This window comes from Sinohyriopsis cumingii, chromosome 13 (genome assembly GCF_028554795.1).
Source record: "Sinohyriopsis cumingii isolate HCF-2022 chromosome 13, ASM2855479v2, whole genome shotgun sequence".
NCBI lineage: Eukaryota > Metazoa > Mollusca > Bivalvia > Unionida > Unionidae > Sinohyriopsis > Sinohyriopsis cumingii.
In genome coordinates, this window is record NC_142973.1 from 77,306,421 (window position 1) to 77,325,573 (window position 19,153).

At 38.6% G+C, this 19,153-nt stretch overlaps 1 protein-coding gene across 9 annotated transcripts in view; it reads right to left on the minus strand.

The window, feature by feature from the left end:
• Positions 1 to 19,153, minus strand: part of LOC149785854 (uncharacterized) — a 305,885-nt gene that overhangs the window by 107,755 nt on the left and 178,977 nt on the right. For all 9 annotated transcript variants that reach the window (XR_016425467.1, XM_089979816.1, XM_089979814.1 and 6 more), the window contains one exon: positions 3,905 to 4,080. Coding sequence is in view for 8 of the 9 variants with exons in the window: in XM_089979816.1 (XP_089835942.1) it covers positions 3,905 to 4,080 (176 nt within the window). In the remaining variant the exon portion in view is untranslated. The remainder of the gene's footprint in view (positions 1 to 3,904; positions 4,081 to 19,153) is intronic.

Below are 19,153 nucleotides of genomic sequence, written 5' to 3' on the forward strand. Positions count from 1 at the left end.
ATAAAATAATAAGTTTTATGTAACAGTAGCTTGAACTGTCTCGCACAACGTCTAAAATATTTTAAATGCTGAACCTATCTGATTGGGCTTTATATAGTACACTGCTTACGTCAGCTTCAGCAGCCGCCTGGCATTAGTATAATAGGCCTACACATGTATAGTACACTGCTGACGTCAACTTACTTCAGCAGCCGCATGGCATTAGTATTGCATTGCATCAGAAAATGATGCAATCAACTGTGGATGATGTGAGCATGATGGTATTATGCAATGTTACATCATTATTCCGGATGTTGCTGCAGTCCTACTGGAGAAATTTACACAGTGAAACATAGAAAATGAGGTATATGAATATCTTCAAAACGAGAGCCAATACAAATTTTTCACGGTTATATTCGTGTTCGGCACACCAAAATACTACAGATTAGGGCCTTTTCAAGTCAGTAATGATTTCACTGTTGACCAGTGCATTCTGATGAGGGTGTAATTCTCATTATGATTCATCCCCTCATCAAGTTTCATGATTCCAGTCATAAGTGTTTATTCTCTACACAACTCCTGAGCTAAATAAAAAGGTTTAACCATGAATGGACAACTAATGTACTACAAATTCAGCTTTTAATACCACTCTCGCAAGGGGAAATCTGTATCAGACCTCCATTCCATGGACTGAATGATGTCAATCATGAAAGTTAGCTCAGGTTCCATGCTGGTGGTGGCTGCCTTAACCTCATAAGCTGATAATATTATCCTTCTTGACGGTGTCGACAACCCATTGAGTCCAGGATGAAAAAGCCTGAATGGCAATGTCTTCCCTTCCTTTTTTGAGTGGTAAGAACAGACACTTCCCTCTTCTGATTGACTCTTTATATTTCAGGTACAATTTCAATGATCTAACAGGGTCCTGAAGATGCCATGAGAAAGAAGGGTCCAAATAGGACAGCAATTTAAAAAGAACAGTCAGTAAAGATCATATCAAATTTCAACAACAGGCTGAGGAATACCACTAAATACTTTCTGTGAGTTCATCAAATAGATGTTAAGTAGACAGTTTCTCTGCCAAGACTACCATATCAGTGGGGAGAAAAACCAAAGCAAACAAAAATATAATTAAACCAACTGGCTCCATCTTTTTATCAGCCTCAATTAGAAAACATGCATTTAGTTTTTGTTAGGTCTCTTCTTATTTGGTTACATCAGATTTCCGAATAAATTATGTCTTCACTGTGCATTAATTTTTATCTCCTTGGTTTTTACAGAACTGACAAACTTTGCACAAACTACTCTGTTTTGAAAGGCACATGTGAGTGTACATGTGCTTGCAAATGAAGTTACTCTGTTCTGAAGGGCATGTGTGAGTGTATGTGTGTTTGCAACAAAAGCTAATTTGTTTCTGTTCTGAAAGGCATGTAAGAGTGTACATAAATTTGCAAATAAAGCTACCATGTTCTGAAAGGCATGTACGAGTGTACATGAATTTGCAAATAAAGCTACCCTGTTCTGAAAGGCATGTATGAGTGTACATGAATTTGCAAATAAAGCTACCCTGTTCTGAAAGGCATGTATGAGTGTACATGAATTTGCAAATAAAGCTAACCTGTTCTGAAAGGCATGTACGAGTGTACATAAATTTGCAAATAAAGCTACCATGTTCTGAAAGGCATGTACGAGTGTACATGAATTTGCAAATAAAGCTACCCTGTTCTGAAAGGCATGTATGAATGTACATGAATTTGCAAATAAAGCTACCCTGTTCTGAAAGGCATGTAAGAGTGTACATGAATTTGCAAATAAAGCTACTCTGTTCTGAAAGGCATGTACGAGTGTACATGAATTTGCAAATAAAGCTACCCTGTTCTGAAAGGCATGTACGAGTGTACATGAATTTGCAAATAAAGCTACCCTGTTTTGAATGGCATGTACGAGTGTACATGAATTTGCAAATAAAGCTACCCTGTTCTGAAAGGCATGTATGAGTGTACATGAATTTGCAAATAAAGCTACCCTGTTCTGAAAGGCATGTATGAGTGTACATGAATTTGCAAATAAAGCTACCCTGTTCTGAAAGGCATGTATGAGTGTACATGAATTTGCAAATAAAGCTACCCTGTTCTGAAAGGCATGTACGCGTGTACATGAATTTGTAAATAAAGCTACTCTGTTCTGAAAGGCATGTATGAGTGTACATGAATTTGCAAATAAAGCTACCCTGTTGTGAATGGCATGTACGAGTGTACATGAATTTGCAAATAAAGCTACCCTGTTCTGAAAGGCATGTACGCGTGTACATGAATTTGCAAATAAAGCTACCCTGTTCTGAAAGGCATGTATGAGTGTACATGAATTTGCAAATAAAGCTACCCTGTTTTGAAAGGCATGTACGAGTGTACATGAATTTGCAAATAAAGCTAACCTGTTCTGAAAGGCATGTATGAGTGTACATGAATTTGCAAATAAAGCTACCCTGTTCTGAAAGGCATGTATGAGTGTACATGAATTTGCAAATAAAGCTACCCTGTTCTGAAAGGCATGTACGCGTGTACATGAATTTGCAAATAAAGCTACCCTGTTCTGAAAGGCATGTATGAGTGTACATGAATTTGCAAATCAAGCTAGCTTCTTCTGAAAGGCATGTATGAGTGTACATGAATCTGAAGATTAAGCTACTCTGCTATGACATGCATGTATGCATGTACATGTGTTTGCAAATATTGTGCACCTATTCCAGCAACCACAGAGTTAATCATAAGACCTTGAACCATAAGACACCTTCAATTAAATGATTGGTATGCAGCCTAACATCTTCAACTTAATTTTATCATTTTTGTTTTAATTTGTCCATGGAAAAATTAAAGTTTCACAGAATGTGACTTTATGTTTTTTGTGCAAAATATTTTTCTTACATTATTTAAACTTTACCTTTAGTTGGGATCATATCACACCACTAATTCTTTTCACATGGAACTTAATGTAAATGTTTTAAAAAATATAAATAATTTCTGCATTAGATTAGCATACAAACCACACATGGTACAATTCATTGGAATTAGAACAAAAAATTTAAAAGAAGGTGATTTGCCGCATTATTCTGAGCTTCTTGCTGTTAAGCAGGTTGAATTCCTAGTTTGTACAAATTATATATCATCAGTCATCAAGAGTACACATGCTATATATTGCTGTTAAGCAAGTTGAATTCCTAATTTGTACAAATAACATATCAGTCATCAAGAGTACACATGCTATATTGTCAGCAGGAATTGAAGCACAGGATATTGAAATAAAAGTAAACATTTTTCTTCAACTATTGTATATAGATTGAAGTTTATGAAATTGATAATGGAAAAAAAAAATAATCCATTTACTAGCCAATGAGTGCATGTCAAACTAATTAGTATTATTGAAATTGATAATGGAAAAAAAATAATCAATTTACTAACCAATGAGTGCATGTCAAACTAATTAGTATTATGTTTTTTTATTCCCCTACTAGCAGACTGGTTCTCTGGTTGTAAAATAATTAGTGGTCCAATAATTAAAGCCACTACTGTAATGAGGTGCCATCAAATGTTATTACATGATCAATTATCATGAAGTATGCCTCACCTGGCATGAAAACCATACAACTTCTGTGACTGTGACTGAGTTTGAGTTTTAAGATGAGATTTTGTTAAGCCAATCACAAATAATTTTACATTGCATTCTCACACCTGATTGGCTGAAAATGAAAACTCAGTCTTTACTGGAGGTAAGTAGTAATCCTTAAAATACATGCACCAGATTCTAACTGTGAACAGATTCAGAGAAATGGAGGTAAATACTAATCTCAATTTTACTGCCTATGCAAATGAAAATAATAACACTATCAAAAAGTCAATTTGTTACCCTTTTAAACGTCATTCCTTACCCCATGGAGTAATATGGGCCAACCTGCACTCAATAGCTTGAAAAGGAAGTTCCTGAAAGTCCTTTGGCAGTTCATACATCTTTGTTGTGGATACTGTCTCCTTGTCTCCATAGTCGGTGAAGAACACCTCACACTTGTCGTTCCCAACTAATGACAAGATCTTCCCACGGTACCAGCTGGAAGAAAGTCATGAACATTACAGGAGGTCATAGTGTGTACAAGTGTTTTCCTATATGGCCTAAATTCATCTAATAGCCAAATCAATAAAAAATGTGATAAACATTGTGAGTGCAAGTTTTTTTTAAATGCCTGAATTCATGTAAAAGCCTAATCAACAAGTGGTCAGATGATCTGGGTTGGAAAAACGTTATAAATATTACCAGAGGTCCAGTGGCCAAGGTTTTTCATGTGACCTGAATTCATCTAAAAGCTAAATGTATCAGTAATCAATTGGAAGATATTGGTGCTATCAAAGTTGTTTTTAACTAGTTTTGGAGTGCTCAGTGAAGTTTGTGTACTTAAGCAGAATCTAAATCATTTGCAGACCTGCCAATCCTGATGAATTGGTCTCAGTAAGGCAGTTGATTTTTTTCCATAAGATTGACCAGTTTTCAGTAAGGTGTAACAAAATATCAATAACTACTACCGTAAACCTGGAAAACATAATTAAAAGTTTGATGCAGCGACAATAAACATTATATTCAACTTAAAAGTTTGTAAAGTTCGTGTAGACTTTATTTACCACTAGTACAGTTGCACAAACTTTAGTTCCAAACCCAATGCAACTCAGTGGCTTGTTGCTATCTCTCAACTTGACGTAATTCTTGGAAATTCATTTTCCATTTCACATGATGACGGCAATCATATCTCCCACCATGAGACATACTCAAATTGGCACATGATGTCCAATAAATGTAACTGTTTCCATTCCAGCTTTTATTCATAAGAATCTGAATGCTCCTTTTTATTCTTCTGTGTTGATTATTAACGCTATTTTTCCCTTTCGTCTTAAAGTTAAACATGCATTGCCTTCTGGACGCCATTTTAAAAAATTTCTATAACCAACAGTTTGATCATGCAGACACTTTGCATGAACAAATAGGTGCAGTTTAAAGCATCTGGTGTGCTGCTGTAAATTCAATCTGGTTCCCTGACTTATTTCAATAATCCTAATATGAAACCCGGATTCATATCAAACATGGATAAACCGATTATCCGGATTTTTCAGCAACTTTCATTTGTCCGTCGTTTTTGCTTGTACGCCGTAAATTCCATATTTTATGTGTAATTTTCATAAGACTTATGGCAAAATCGTAAGAGTTCGCAGGTCTGATCATTTGTAACAAGAAGACAGCTGACCATTTCACTAAGTGTGCATATGTACAAGTGTAAGAACACAACCTATGTAAACATTCAAATTTTATATCATGTTGATTTTACCTTTTCTTGCTATATTCTGATAAAATTCTTTCTAAAATTAAAGGCTTAATTAATATGCACAACCTCCTGCTCAAAGAAGAGATAGTATTGTAGTCTTACTCTTTGGACATCTGTCGCCTTAGGTCAATTCTGATGTAAAAGGTATCAAGAAATTGATTGCAAATGGAATCTTGTACAAATTACATGATGCAGTCGGAATGTACAATATTGGACAAAATGTTGTCATATTCACCCCCTCATGAAATAGGGTTTCTATTTAGCTCCTAATATTTGGCAATGTCTGTGGCGTCATGAGGTATCAATATCGATGTAAAAATGATCAAGGAACTTATTGCAACTAGAATAATTTAGATGACATGATCTTAAGTGTACAATATTTGCAGAACAATCATTACCCTCACACTATTGTACAAGAGGGGTGATACTTTCATCTTAACCATTGCTATATTTAGGCCGTCATACATCACCTTGACGTATAATGTATCAAGGAATCAATTGGAGAAAGAATTTTTGAGATGACACTGTGTAAAATGTGCAATATTAACAAAATATTGTTCTGTTTACCCTCTTCCTTCATCTTTGCCTATTAGTAAAAATATCTGTACAAACAATTATATGACCGAATTGGTAGTTAAGCTTGAATACAAGATAACGATTGCTATAGTTCAAATCGAAAGTATTAGCAAAGTTCATATTGTGTCACTAACAAACAGAATATTAAAGAAATAAATGTGCTGCGGCTAGATTAACTAAATCTCTACATATGAGGCCATTTGTTTTGATCATGTGGACAATATGGCACCAGCGTTCATCTGACTTTGTATAGCGGAGGGTAATGCAGGGAGCATACGAAGCAGGGAACTAGACTATGTATTATGTAGAAAAATAGGCATGAAAATTTCAAAAGTTCATGTGGAGCAGAGATGAGGACAAGAAAGTTGAATGAAAGAAAATGCAACATTTCTGATTGTACTGGTGAAGGAATGTACTTGCTAAAACTGATTTGTTTCTACATTTTTTTTGTGCTGATTAATCCACTGATGAAGAAAAAATATATAAATGAAAAGACAATGATTATACTGATCCTATACAAGAACTGACGTCTTCTCCATTTCCATAAAAATGTCTGGAAATTTTAGAGATAGTGTAAGCCATTAACAGTCCTGCATGACAACAAACAAGAGTCCCTTGAAGGGACTTATGTTCTACAATCTGAAAAGAATTTCCAGGAATTCAATATAAAATCATTTCTTCCTTTTAACTAAACTGTGTTTAAACAATCTGTTTCATATTCTTCAGCAAGGAGAAGAATATCAAATTAGCTGCTGTGGTAGACATATTGCATGTCAACATGGCACCACTTTCATTTACAACCAAAAAGGCATCTTATGAAGTCCTTCATGGAAACACCCTTCTGATATGACTTTCTGCTTTGGAAGAGTGACAATAACAAGATTTCAAAATGGATGCCATAGTGGCCATATTCATTATCAGACTGGCATAATTTCTGTTCAGTAACAACTAGACCTCATAAAAAGTATTTTGTGAAAGCACAATGTTAATAGGACCAGCCATCAAGGAGAAGTAGTTATAACCAGTTATTCAAGATAGCCACTGTGGCAGTCATAATAAACATTGGATCGGCGCCATTTTCATTTATAACCAACCAGATATCAAGTCTTTTAGGGTAAAATCACATGGTGATATGACCGTTCATTCAGGGGAAATAGTGATAACAAGATTTTCAAGATTACTACGGAGGCAGGCATGTTGAATGTCTGAATGGCACCATTAGAACCAACTAGACATCACAAAATTGTGTTTGGTAAAATCGTGATGCTGACATGACCATCCATTCAGGAGTAGTAGTAATACAAATATTGTGGTGGCCATACTGGACATCAGATTGAAACCATTTTCACTTTGGACCAACTGTATATCAAAAGAAGTCTTCTGGTGAAAACAAAATGGCAATATTGAATTTCATTCAGGAGGTGTAGCGATAACAAGATTTTCAAGATGGCCACTGTGGAAGCCATATTGGACATCATATCAGCAATATTTTCAATTAGGACCAAGTAGACATCATAACAAGTATTTTAGTAAAACCCCATTTTGATAAAACCATCCATTCAAGAGGATTAGTGATAACAAAATTTTCAAGATAGTGGTGGTCATAATGGATATCAGCTTGGCACCATTTTCATTTATGACCAACTAGATGTCATAAAAGGTCTTCTGCAGAAAACCTGATGTCAATATGGCAACCCATTCATGAGAAGTAGCAACAAGATTTTTCAATATGGCCACTGTGGCAGCCATGTTGGATATCACTTAAAACCAACTAGGCTTCATAAGAAGTTTTTAAGTGAAAACCCCACAACTATATTGCTGATATGACCATCCATTCAGCAGAAGTATCGATAACATGATTTCATAATGGCCACTGTAGTGGCCATGCTGAATGGGTGAGCAGCAACATAGTCTAATGGGATGAATATGTGTGTAAAGTTTCATGGTGATGTTCCAAGTACTTTCTTTAGAGTAGCTATAATAAATTTGAACAAAAGGCAGGATGGACAACAGACTCTCCCATAATCCTACAAGTTCTTCAGGTCTTTGATGAGCAGAGCAAAAAAATAAATACAGAAAATAATGTTCCAAGATGCTGATTTGGTACAAGAGTTGGAAATATTTGTTCAAAAGCATGGATGGCCACTGGAAAACCTGCCAGGAAAATTCTGGTTGCTGAATAAAAACATCTGGATGTCAAAACAAAATTCCCAGTTGTAATTCTAATGATTATTAAGTAGTTAATAGCTTCTGGTGCCAAATTTTATGTCAATAAATAATTAAAAATATGATTTAATCAATATACATCTTATCATTTTCATTATATACTCTTGGAACAAAAAAATTCTCAAACAGTGAAAAACCAAACATTTCAAAGTTCTAAAATAAGGAAAGATAATTTATTACATTACTGGATGCATGGTTTTCTTTTAATTTTTAATTTCCCCAGCAAATTCCTAATTGATATGTATTCTAAAGACTTTGTTGTAACATTTAATTGCCTACAGCATCTGATATATGTGGTCCACCATAGATGATTTGCTTAAATATAATGTTTTTATCACCTGGTGCACTGAAGCCTGACGAACAATGGCAGACATTTAAATCTTGGCATCCGTCCGTCTACGAGAGACGATGGCATAGCTCCAAAGTACGCTTTTGCTTATCCTTCTTTTTAGCTCTCTTTTCAGCTTGCTTTATTCTTCTCTTTTCCTCTGCGTTTTGAACTCCCTGCCTGACAGCTAGACGCCAGCTGGAACGGTTGTTTGCACAGCTCTCCCAGTCGTTGACATTGATGTTTGCTGTCTTCATATCCTTCTTGCAAACATCTTTGTAGCGCAGATGTGGTCGTCCAGTTGGTCGTGCACCTTCTGCTAACTCCCCATATAACAGGTCCTTGGGAATGCGACCTGGGTCCATTCTCTTGACATGGCCGAGCCAGCGAAGGCGCCTCTCGCTGAGTATGGAGAACATGCTGTTCATGTTGGCGCGTTCTAGAACCTCTGTGTTGGGTACTTTGTCCTGCCACTGGATGTGCAGAATGCGCCGCAGACATCTCAGGTGGAAGCTGTTGAGTTTCCTCTCGTGTCTTGCATAGGTGGTCCATGTTTCGCTGCTGTAGAGAAGTGAGCTGAGCACGCACGCTTGGTAGACACGCAGTTTGGTCTTCTCTGTGAGGTTGGGGTTGTTCCAGACCCTCTGGTTAAGTCTGGCCATCACTGCTGCTGCCTTGGCAATCCTGCCGCCCACCTCAGAATCAATGGAGAGTGAGCTGGAGATGTTAGACCCGAGGTATGTGAAGTTCTCGACAACTTCCAAATTGTACCCATCGATGGAGACAGAGGGAGGGGAGTCTGTGTTCTGTGCCATGACATTTGTTTTCTTCAAACTGATGGTCAGTCCAAATTCCTTACATGCATGGGAGAGGCAGCATACCAGCTGCTGAAGTCCATCTTCCGTGTGTGATGTCAAGACTGCATCGTCGGCAAAGAGCAATTCACGGATGAGTACCTCTGTGACTTTAGTCTTAGCACGGAGACGGGCGATGTTGAACAGCTTGCCGTCAGCCCTGGTATGGATGTACACTCCCTCGCTGCAGTCCTTGAATGCGTACTGGAGAAGCATGGAGAAGAAGATGGCAAAGAGCGTCGGTGCAAGGACACAGCCTTGTTTGACTCCGCTAACGACTGGGAATGCTTCAGATGTTGCGCCATTGAAGCACACTGTGCTGTGCATGTTCTCGTGGAACGACATAATGACAGCAAGCAGACGTGGGGGGCAGCCGATCTTCTGCAGGAGTCTGAAGAGTCCACTCCGACTAACCATGTCAAACGCCTTCGTCAGGTCTATGAAGGCAATGTAGAGGGGCATCCGCTGCTCGCGACACTTCTCCTGCAGCTGACGTAGTGAGAAGATCATGTCTACAGTTGACCTGCCGGCTCGAAATCCACACTGGGATTCTGGGTAGACGCGGAAGGCTAGGATCTGCAAGCGTGCCAAGGCAACACGGGCGAAGGCCTTTCCGACGATGCTGAGGAGGGAGATGCCCCGATAGTTGTTGCAGTCGCTACGGTCTCCTTTGTTTTTGTACAAAGTGATGATGTTGGCATCACGCATGTCCTGTGGGATGTATCCCTGTTCCCAGCAAAGGCAGAGGAGTGTGTGTAGGGGCTGGAGCAGTGCTGGTTTTCCGCTCTTGAGGACTTCAGGCGGAATGCCGTCGCTTCCAGGAGCCTTCCCACAGGCAAGGCAATCGATGGCTTTTCCGAGCTCTTCCAGGGTGGGCTGTGTGTCTAGCTCCTCCATGACAGGCAGGTCTGGAATGGCGTCCAGGGCAGTTCCAGTGACATTGTTTTGGGTTGCATATAGCTCGAGATAGTGCTCAACCCATCACTGCAGTTGTTTCCCCTGGTCTGTGATGACTTCGCCCGTCTTGGACTTGAGGGGGGCGGTCTTGTAGCTGGGGGGGCCTGTCGCTTTTTTGATACCCTCATACATTCCTCTTGTATCCCCGGTGTCAGCAGCTGTCTATATACTGTTGCAAAGGTTCAGCCAGTAGGTGTTGGCACAGCGGCGGGCGGTCTTCTGGGGGCGTTACTCCTTGCAATCCTGAGGGCTTGTAGTGTTCTGGGGCTAGGTGCAGCCTTGTATGCCAGGAGGGCTTTCCTCTTTGCCTCAGTCACGGGCTCCATCTCCTCCCAGTTTGCCTCATGCCAGTCGACATTCTTTCGCTCCCTCTTCCCGTAAGCTGTGATGGCTGAATTGTACACAGAGTCACGGATATGGGACCACTTGGAATCAATGGTGTCATCAGGTGTCACTTTGGTGAGGGCTTCCTTCAGTTTGCTGATGAACTGCTGTGTTTTCTCTGGGTTGCTTGCACAGTAGGTGTTGATACGTGGGTGACCCTTCTTCTTGGCGTGGTGCAGCTTCTTGGGTAATATTCGCACCTTGCTGGCCACGAGGGAATGGTCCGTGTCACAATCGGCACTGTGGTAGCTGCGGGTAAGGAGGACACTGGCCAGTTCTGCACGCCTGGTAATGACGAGGTCTAGCTGGTGCCAGTGGCGTGAACGTGGGTGTCTCCACGACACCTGGTGGATCTCCTTGCATTTGAAGAAAGTGTTTGTCACACATAGGCTGTGGGAGCAGCACATCTCCAGCAGTCGCTGACCATTCTCGTTGATCTTGCCCCTTCCGTAAAAGCCGAGACAGGTGGACCAGGCCTCATGGTCAGCTCCCACTCTAAGTCTCCTAGTAAGTAAAGGCTTTCATTGTTGGGGATACTGGATATTGCCTGATCCAGAGCCTCATAAAACTTGTCTTTCTCCTTGTAGGTGGAGTAGAGGGTTGGGGCGTACACACTGAAGATGTTGACCGGGCCTAAGGATGTTGACAGCCGGAGGGCAAGGATTCTCTCAGTACCTGATGATGGAGGTTCAATGAAGGCGATTAGCGTGTTCTTGATGGCAAAGCCTACACCATGCTGCCTAGGTTCATCCAAGGGCTTCCCCTGCCAAAAGAATGTGTAATTGGCTTCCCTGATGGTGCCGCTGTCAGCCAGTCGGGTCTCCTGGAGGTAGGCAATGTCGATGTTCAATTGGGAGAGTTCTCTGTCAATGACGGCAGTCTTCCGTGCATCATCGATCTGCTGTAGGTCAGTGGTCAATCCAGGACACATGGTCCTGATGTTCCAGGTTGCAAAACGAAGAGTTGGAGTCTTTTCATTTCTTCTTTTAGTCTTTCCTGGTGCAGAGTTTTGTGGCCCACTTGTCGAGATGGTTCTCTAAGCTCCACGCACCCAGTGAAGCAGGCAGGCCATGGCGGGCAGCACCTTACTGACTGGGGGCTGCCCATCAGAAGTAACCCCTGGCGCCAAGCTCTACGCCAATCGAGCTTTGACTTAGAACCGGTAAACTGCTACTTCTCGTGTTGTGCCGACGCCGTACGACGACGCTGGAGTGTCCTCTCCAGTGGAGCTATGAAGCCTGGGCAGGGTGGTATGGAGAATCAGCTGTTGCCCATGCAGCAGATCCCCCCTCTCCACGCAGCTGGTGTGCCCAAGGGAACGACGAATGCCGATACAGCTTGGCACCAACGGCGTCGCAGGAGTTGCCGGAATGATGTTGAAGTCAATGTCATACTGCCTTAGGGACTCCATCTCCGGATTTTCTGTCGGGGTTTACTCCCTTAGCCTTTCCCATGAGTGGGTATAGCCACAAGGCAGCAGAGGTTTGGAATTGGAGTTTTCCTTCTCCTAGATGAGCTACCATCCAAGGTTTACGAGTCCCATCTACCCGAAGCAACTGGTTTTAAGGCGCCAGTGGGCCGCCTTCACCCCTTCTCCTGTTAGTAGAAAACATGGTCTGCCGGGCTTCAAATCTAAGCCACTCGCGAAGGCCAGGAGCTGGATTTTAGTTGACAGAGGCAATAAGAGACGCAGGCCGTATGGGGCATTTTGGAGGATTGGGGCGCTTATCTCCCACTCCCACCCCGGGCAATGTCAACCTTAGACCACAGACATTTAAATAAGTCAACATACACCTGGACTCGGTTAGACATTTAAATAACAAGGGCATAAAAACAAAAACAAGGTGCCAGGTAACAAAAGCATGATAATCACATGCCATTCATTAACTGAGTAAAACACAAAGATATTACAATTATGCCAGTAAGAAAGGTGTGATAATCTCACCTCATTCATAATCAGTACTTTAGAATTACTAGTTTCTGGTTCAATGCAGTTAAAGCATGAAAAGAAATGTTTCTGTTTTGTACTTTTTTGACTAAATAATTTAGTAATAAACTTTAGTTATCATTCTATAGCTTTATGTTGACTATCTGAGTACAGCTGTATGCTGACTAACCGAATGTAGTTCTATGTTGACTAACCGAATACAGTGTATGTTGACTAACCGAATACAGCTGCATGTTGACTAACTGAATACAGTTGTATGCTGACTAAACAAATACAGTTGTATGTTGACTAACTGAATACAGTTGTATTTTGACTAACCGAGTCCAGGTGTATGTTGACTAACCGAATACAGTTGTATGTTGACTAACCGAATACAGATGTATGTTTGCTGAGCACAGTTTGATGTAAATCTCACGTTTACTTCAAATTCAACCATTATGAAAATGGCTGAAAATTCACATCATAAAATGAATAAAATCTCTTTTTAGACACTGAGCTACAAATAAAAAATATAAAGAACAGAAGTCAAAGTACCAATGTTCTCTCTCAGACATGACAACAGATTTCACTCACCCAGGACACAGGACTGATGTTATACTGACTGAAAAGAATTTCCAGGAATCTAATAAAACTGTATATCCTTTATTCATTTTAAATTCCTGATTATGAAAACCATCTATTCTTAGGAAAAGTCAGCAAATTCATACTGTAATATGCTGATATTAAATAATATCAAACACAAAGCATTTTATTATATGAATATACTGCTAAACTGAAGTGTTTTCTTGGCTTTTTAAAAAAACGTTAGTGTGGCCATTTATTTAGAAGTAATTGTTATGAGATTTTTCAAATTTTGGCAGGTTCCAATGGCATCATTTTCACTTAGGACCAATTAGGTATGATAAAATCTTTCAATGAAATCCCCAAGCCTATAGGACCATCTGTTCTGAAGAACCACATCTGTAGGACCATTGGATCAGAAGGACCATCTGTTCTGGAGGACCTGGAGGATGTCTACAAGACCATCTTTTCAAGAGGCCCATATCTATAGGGCCATCTGTTCAGGGTGATCCTGTCTATGGACGAGGTTTTTTGAATGACCCTATCTGTAGGACCATCTCAACAGGACCGTATGCTCAGAATGACATGAGGACCATATCTTTAGGACCAGCTGTTCCAGATGACCCTATCTATAGTACCATCTGTTCAGGATGATCCTGTCTATAGGACCATCTATTCAGGATGGCTGTATTTATTGGACAATCTGCTCAGAAGGAGAGGAGGACCATGTCTATAGGACCATCTGATCAGAAGGATTATCTGTTCAGGTAGACTTTGTATAAATGACCATCTTTTCAGGATGACCGTATCTATAGAACCATCTGTAAAGAATGACCATATCTATAGAACTATCTGCTCAGGAGGACCATATCGACAGGACCATCTTTTTAGAAGAAGCTATAGGAAGATATTAATGATGGCTACTATGGTGGCCATACTGTTGGTCTGATTGACACTGAGGACCAACTACTGCACATCAAACAATGTCTTTTAGGATAAACAACATGTTACTGTGACTCTGGAATAGTAGCTATAAAAAGATTGTCCAAATAGCACCATTTTAAAGTCATACTGGATGTCTGTGGGGCTCAATTTCATTAAACATTAAATTCAAGCTAGACATTGTAAAAAGTCTTTCAGTGAAACATTCATGTCAATTTGATTATTAATTCAAGCAGAGTAACCATAAAAAGATTTTCAAGATTGTTGCTGTGGCAAGACTTTCAGTGAAAACCCCATGCCAATAAAACCATAAATTCAGAAGCATTAGTGACATCAAGCTTTTTAAGATGGCAGCCATGGTGCCATATCAATATGACCATCCATTAAGGTGTAGCAATAACAAGATTTTCCAAGGTGGTCACCATGGTTGCCACATTTAATGTCATCATTTTCACTTAAGATATCGTTAGAAGTCATGTCAAGAAGACAATAAATTCTGGAAGAATAGCAATTAAAAGATGACTGCTATGGGAGGCTCATGTTGATGTTTGACTGGAACCAATTTCAATAGACAATGTAAGTCATCTCTGGGTAGAAACCAAATGTCAATATGGCTATCTGTTTACGACGTAAGGTTTTCCAATCTTTGACTGCACTGTAATTAAAGACTGTAGAGGGCACACTATTTACTCTTGGTACTTCAAAGTTATAATTGCTGCTTCTAATGAAGATGGTCTGATATTCGTTTAGGAAGAGTTGTTTGACTATTTTCCAAAATTACTATCCCAAAACTTAACAAAACAGATTGGTGAATTCTAAATCTTAGTTCAAAACTGTTTATGAATCAAAAAGTTTTATTTTTAGCAACTTCACATTTGTTTTCCATTCCTGAGACCAGAACACGATAAATGCACTGAATCCAAGCTTTGTTGCATTGTCTAAAAATGATAATTCTATGACCAACTGTCTACAAATAATAATTCTATGACCAACTTTCTTGACAATACAGTTGCTGTTGCCTCTCCTGACCAATGCTACTTCAAAATATGACATAAATATTCACTGAATTTTGTGACATAATGAAATATGTTACATTCAAACCTTTGACACTTTTAATAAGTATAAGAATGATGCCAATAGAGAATGTCATTATTTCAAATTAAGATATGTTCCTAATGATAATTTTTGCCTGACAACAGCCATCTTTGTGTCAGAAAGTTAACCTGCCTCTTACATCATGTGTAACATCTGACATAAGCCAGCCCTGAACAGCTAATCTTAGAACAAAGAGAGATTATTACACATGGCTGGAAACTGTCATTGGACAACAATACCCAATCTAGTGTCAGAAAGTCAACCTGTCTTTTACAGTGACTGTGACATCTGGTATTAGCCAGTCCTAAACTGCTAATGTCAGTACATAGAGAGATTATTATCCACAGCTGGTAACTGTCATAGAACAATACCCAATTCAGTGTCAGAAAGTCAACCTGTTTCTAAAGTGATAGGTTTCTGTAGGAAGAGAGATTATTATGCATGCCTGACTTAATCAAGCTGATATCAAGTCATTTGGGGACATTAACACGTGGCAGGAATAACAGCCAACAGACATACACAACCATAAAAATCCATGTTGTCTGCCTGTGACTTAAACACAATTTATCTGCCACTAAATTCTCTTACACTGAAAACTGCAATAGCCCAATATTGTAAATCATCACTTGCATATGCACTCACACACACACACACACATTGACCCAGGAACAATAATACGTAAGCTGTCACTTACATGATCAATCTTCCTACTATGGATGGATGGACAGTCTTATCGATGGTATCACCTAATTCCCCTCTAAAGAGTGAGTACATATCACATTATCACCCACACAAGTATTTGAGTACATATCACACTATCCCCCACTAAAATATTTGAGTACATATCACACAATCCCCAACTAAAGTGTGTGAGTACATATGTCATAGTACATATCACATTATCCCCAACTAAAATATTTGGGTACATATCACACAATCCCCCACTAAAGTGTTAAGAACATATCACACTATTCCCCACTAGAGTATATGAATAATTATCACATTGTCCCCACTAAAGTGTTTGAGTGCATATCACATTATCCCCCACTAGAGTGTGAGTACCAATCACAATAACCCCCATTAAAATGTGTGTAAATATCATATTAGACCTAAAGCTATTACATTTCATATTACCCCCTACTAAAATGTGTGAGTACATATTACATTATCCCCACTAAAGAGTGCAAGTAATTAACACATTATCCCCCAGTAAAGTGTTTAAGTACATAACACAGTATCCCCCCAAAGCATGAGCACGTATCACATTATTCCCATTAAAGTGTGCGAGTACATATAATAGTATCCCCCATTAAAATGTGTGAGTATAAATCACATTAGCACCATTAAAGTGTGTGAGTACATATAATATTATCCCCATTAAAGTGTGTGAGTACATATAATAGTATACCCCAATAAAGTGTGTGAGTATAAATCACATTATCCCCATTAAAGTGTGTGAGTACATATATTATCATCATTAAAGTGTGTGAGTACATATAATAGTATCCCCCATTAAAGTGTGTGAGTATAAATCATATTATCCCCATTAAAGTGTGAGTACATATAATATTATCCCCCATTAAAGTGTGTGACTATAAATCACATTATCCCCATTAAAGTGTGTGAGTACATATAATATTATCCCCATTAAAGTGTGTGAGTACATATAATAGTATCCCCCATTAAAGTGTGTGAGTATAAATCACATTATCCCCATTAAAGTGTGTTGAGTACATATAATATTATAGCCCATTAAAGTGTGTGACTATAAATCACATTATCCACATTAAAGTGTGTGAGTACATATAATATTATCCCCATTAAAGTGTGTGAGTACATATAATAGTATCCCCCATTAAAGTGTGTGAGTATAAATCACATTATCCCCATTAAAGTGTGTTGAGTACATATAATATTATATCCCATTAAAGTGTGTGACTATAAATCACATTATCCACATTAAAGTGTGTGAGTACATATAATATTATCCCCATTAAAGTGTGTGAGTACATATAATAGTATCCCCCATTAAAGTGTGTGAGTATAAATCACATTATCCCCATTAAAGTGTGTGAGTACATATAATATTATCCCCCATTCAAGTGTGTGAGTATATATCATATTATTCCGACTAAAGTGGCACTCTACAGCTTCATATTTCTGCATAGGGTTAGCATTTTAAAGCAAAAGAATTTCCCCAGCTTTCCTCACTGGTTATATTGGTTATTTAAAAAAGACCTTGTATATCTTAGGTATAGTTCAAAGAACCTTTAATTCCCTTTACTTTGGTGTAAGACTGATGGGTGTAATATGGGTTATAGAGTATACAGCATGGTCTTACTCCAGATGTGCACCATTCAAAAAAGTGCTAGCTTCACTTCCTGAACTTAAGAGGTAAATTGTATGGAAAAAAAAGAGTCAATAATTGTTTTTTTACATTTTTTATATTTGATAATTCATTGCCCTTTCAGAAGCTAGAACTGACTAGTCTGGTAAAATTAATTTTCCCTATTTTAATAGCTGCTACAGATAGTGTACTTTAGACTAATACAGGCTGATTTGTTTAGCACAAGGGAGCAGTCATTATAGTTAGCAGTGCCCTTAGATCATGTACAATTTCAAAAAGTACAATATCCAAAGAAATGTTGGCCACATTACATTAAAGTAGCATAGAGGTATGCCAACATTCTCTCCACTGTTCATGTTTTAAATGCAAACAACTTCACCTTGCGTATGTCACTCTCTCAAAAGTACATAATAACTGATGAGAGCCCCATAAAGTGTGTGAGTACATATATTATCCCCCACTAAAGTGTGTTAGTACAAATCACATTATCCCCATTAATGTGTGTGAGTACATATCACAATATCCCCATTAAAGTGTGCAAGTACAAATCACAGTATCCCCCATTAAAGTGAGTACACATCACATTATCCCCATTAATGTGAGTACATATCCAATTATCCCAATTAAAGTGTGTGCATACAAATCACATTATCCCCCATTAATGTGTGTGAGTACATATTATATCCCCCATTAAGATGTGAGTAAATATCATACTATCCCCCATTAAAGTGCGAGTACAACTCACATTATCCCCATTACAGTGTGAGTACAAATCACATTTTCTCCCATTAAAGTGTGTGAGTACATATCATATTATCCCCCATTAAAGTGTGTTAGTATATATCATATTATCCCCCACTAGTGTGTGAGTACAAATCACATTATCCCCATTAATGTGTGCAAGTACATATCACATTATCCCCATTAAACTGTACAAGTACAAATCACATTATCTCCCACTAAAGTGATTGAGTACACATAATATCCCCCATTAAAGTGTGTTAGTACATATCATATTATCCCCCACTACAGTGTGTGAGTACAAATCACATTATCCCCATTAATGTGTGCAAGTACATATCACATTATCCCCATTAAACTGTACAAGTACAAATCACATTATCTCCCATTAAAGTGATTGAGTACACATAATATCCCCCATTAAAGTGCATAAGTACATATCATATCCCCATTAAAGTGTGAGTACATATATTGTCCCCCATTATCCCTATTAATGTGAGTATATATCACATTATCCACATTAAAGTTTGAGTACAAATATCACTATCCCCATTAAAGTGTGTGAGTACATATAATAGTATCCCCATTAAATGTGAGTACAAAATCACATTATCCCCCATTAAAGTGTGTAAGTATAAATCACATCCCCATTACATTGTGAGTACAAATCACATTATCCCCCATTAAAATGTGTGAGTACAAATCACATTATCTCCCATTACTGTGTGAGTACATATATCATCCCCCATTAAAGTGTGAGTACATAATATATTATCCACCATCAAAGTATGCAAATACATATCATAGTATCCCCATAAAAGTGTGCAAGTACAAATCACAGTATCCACCATTA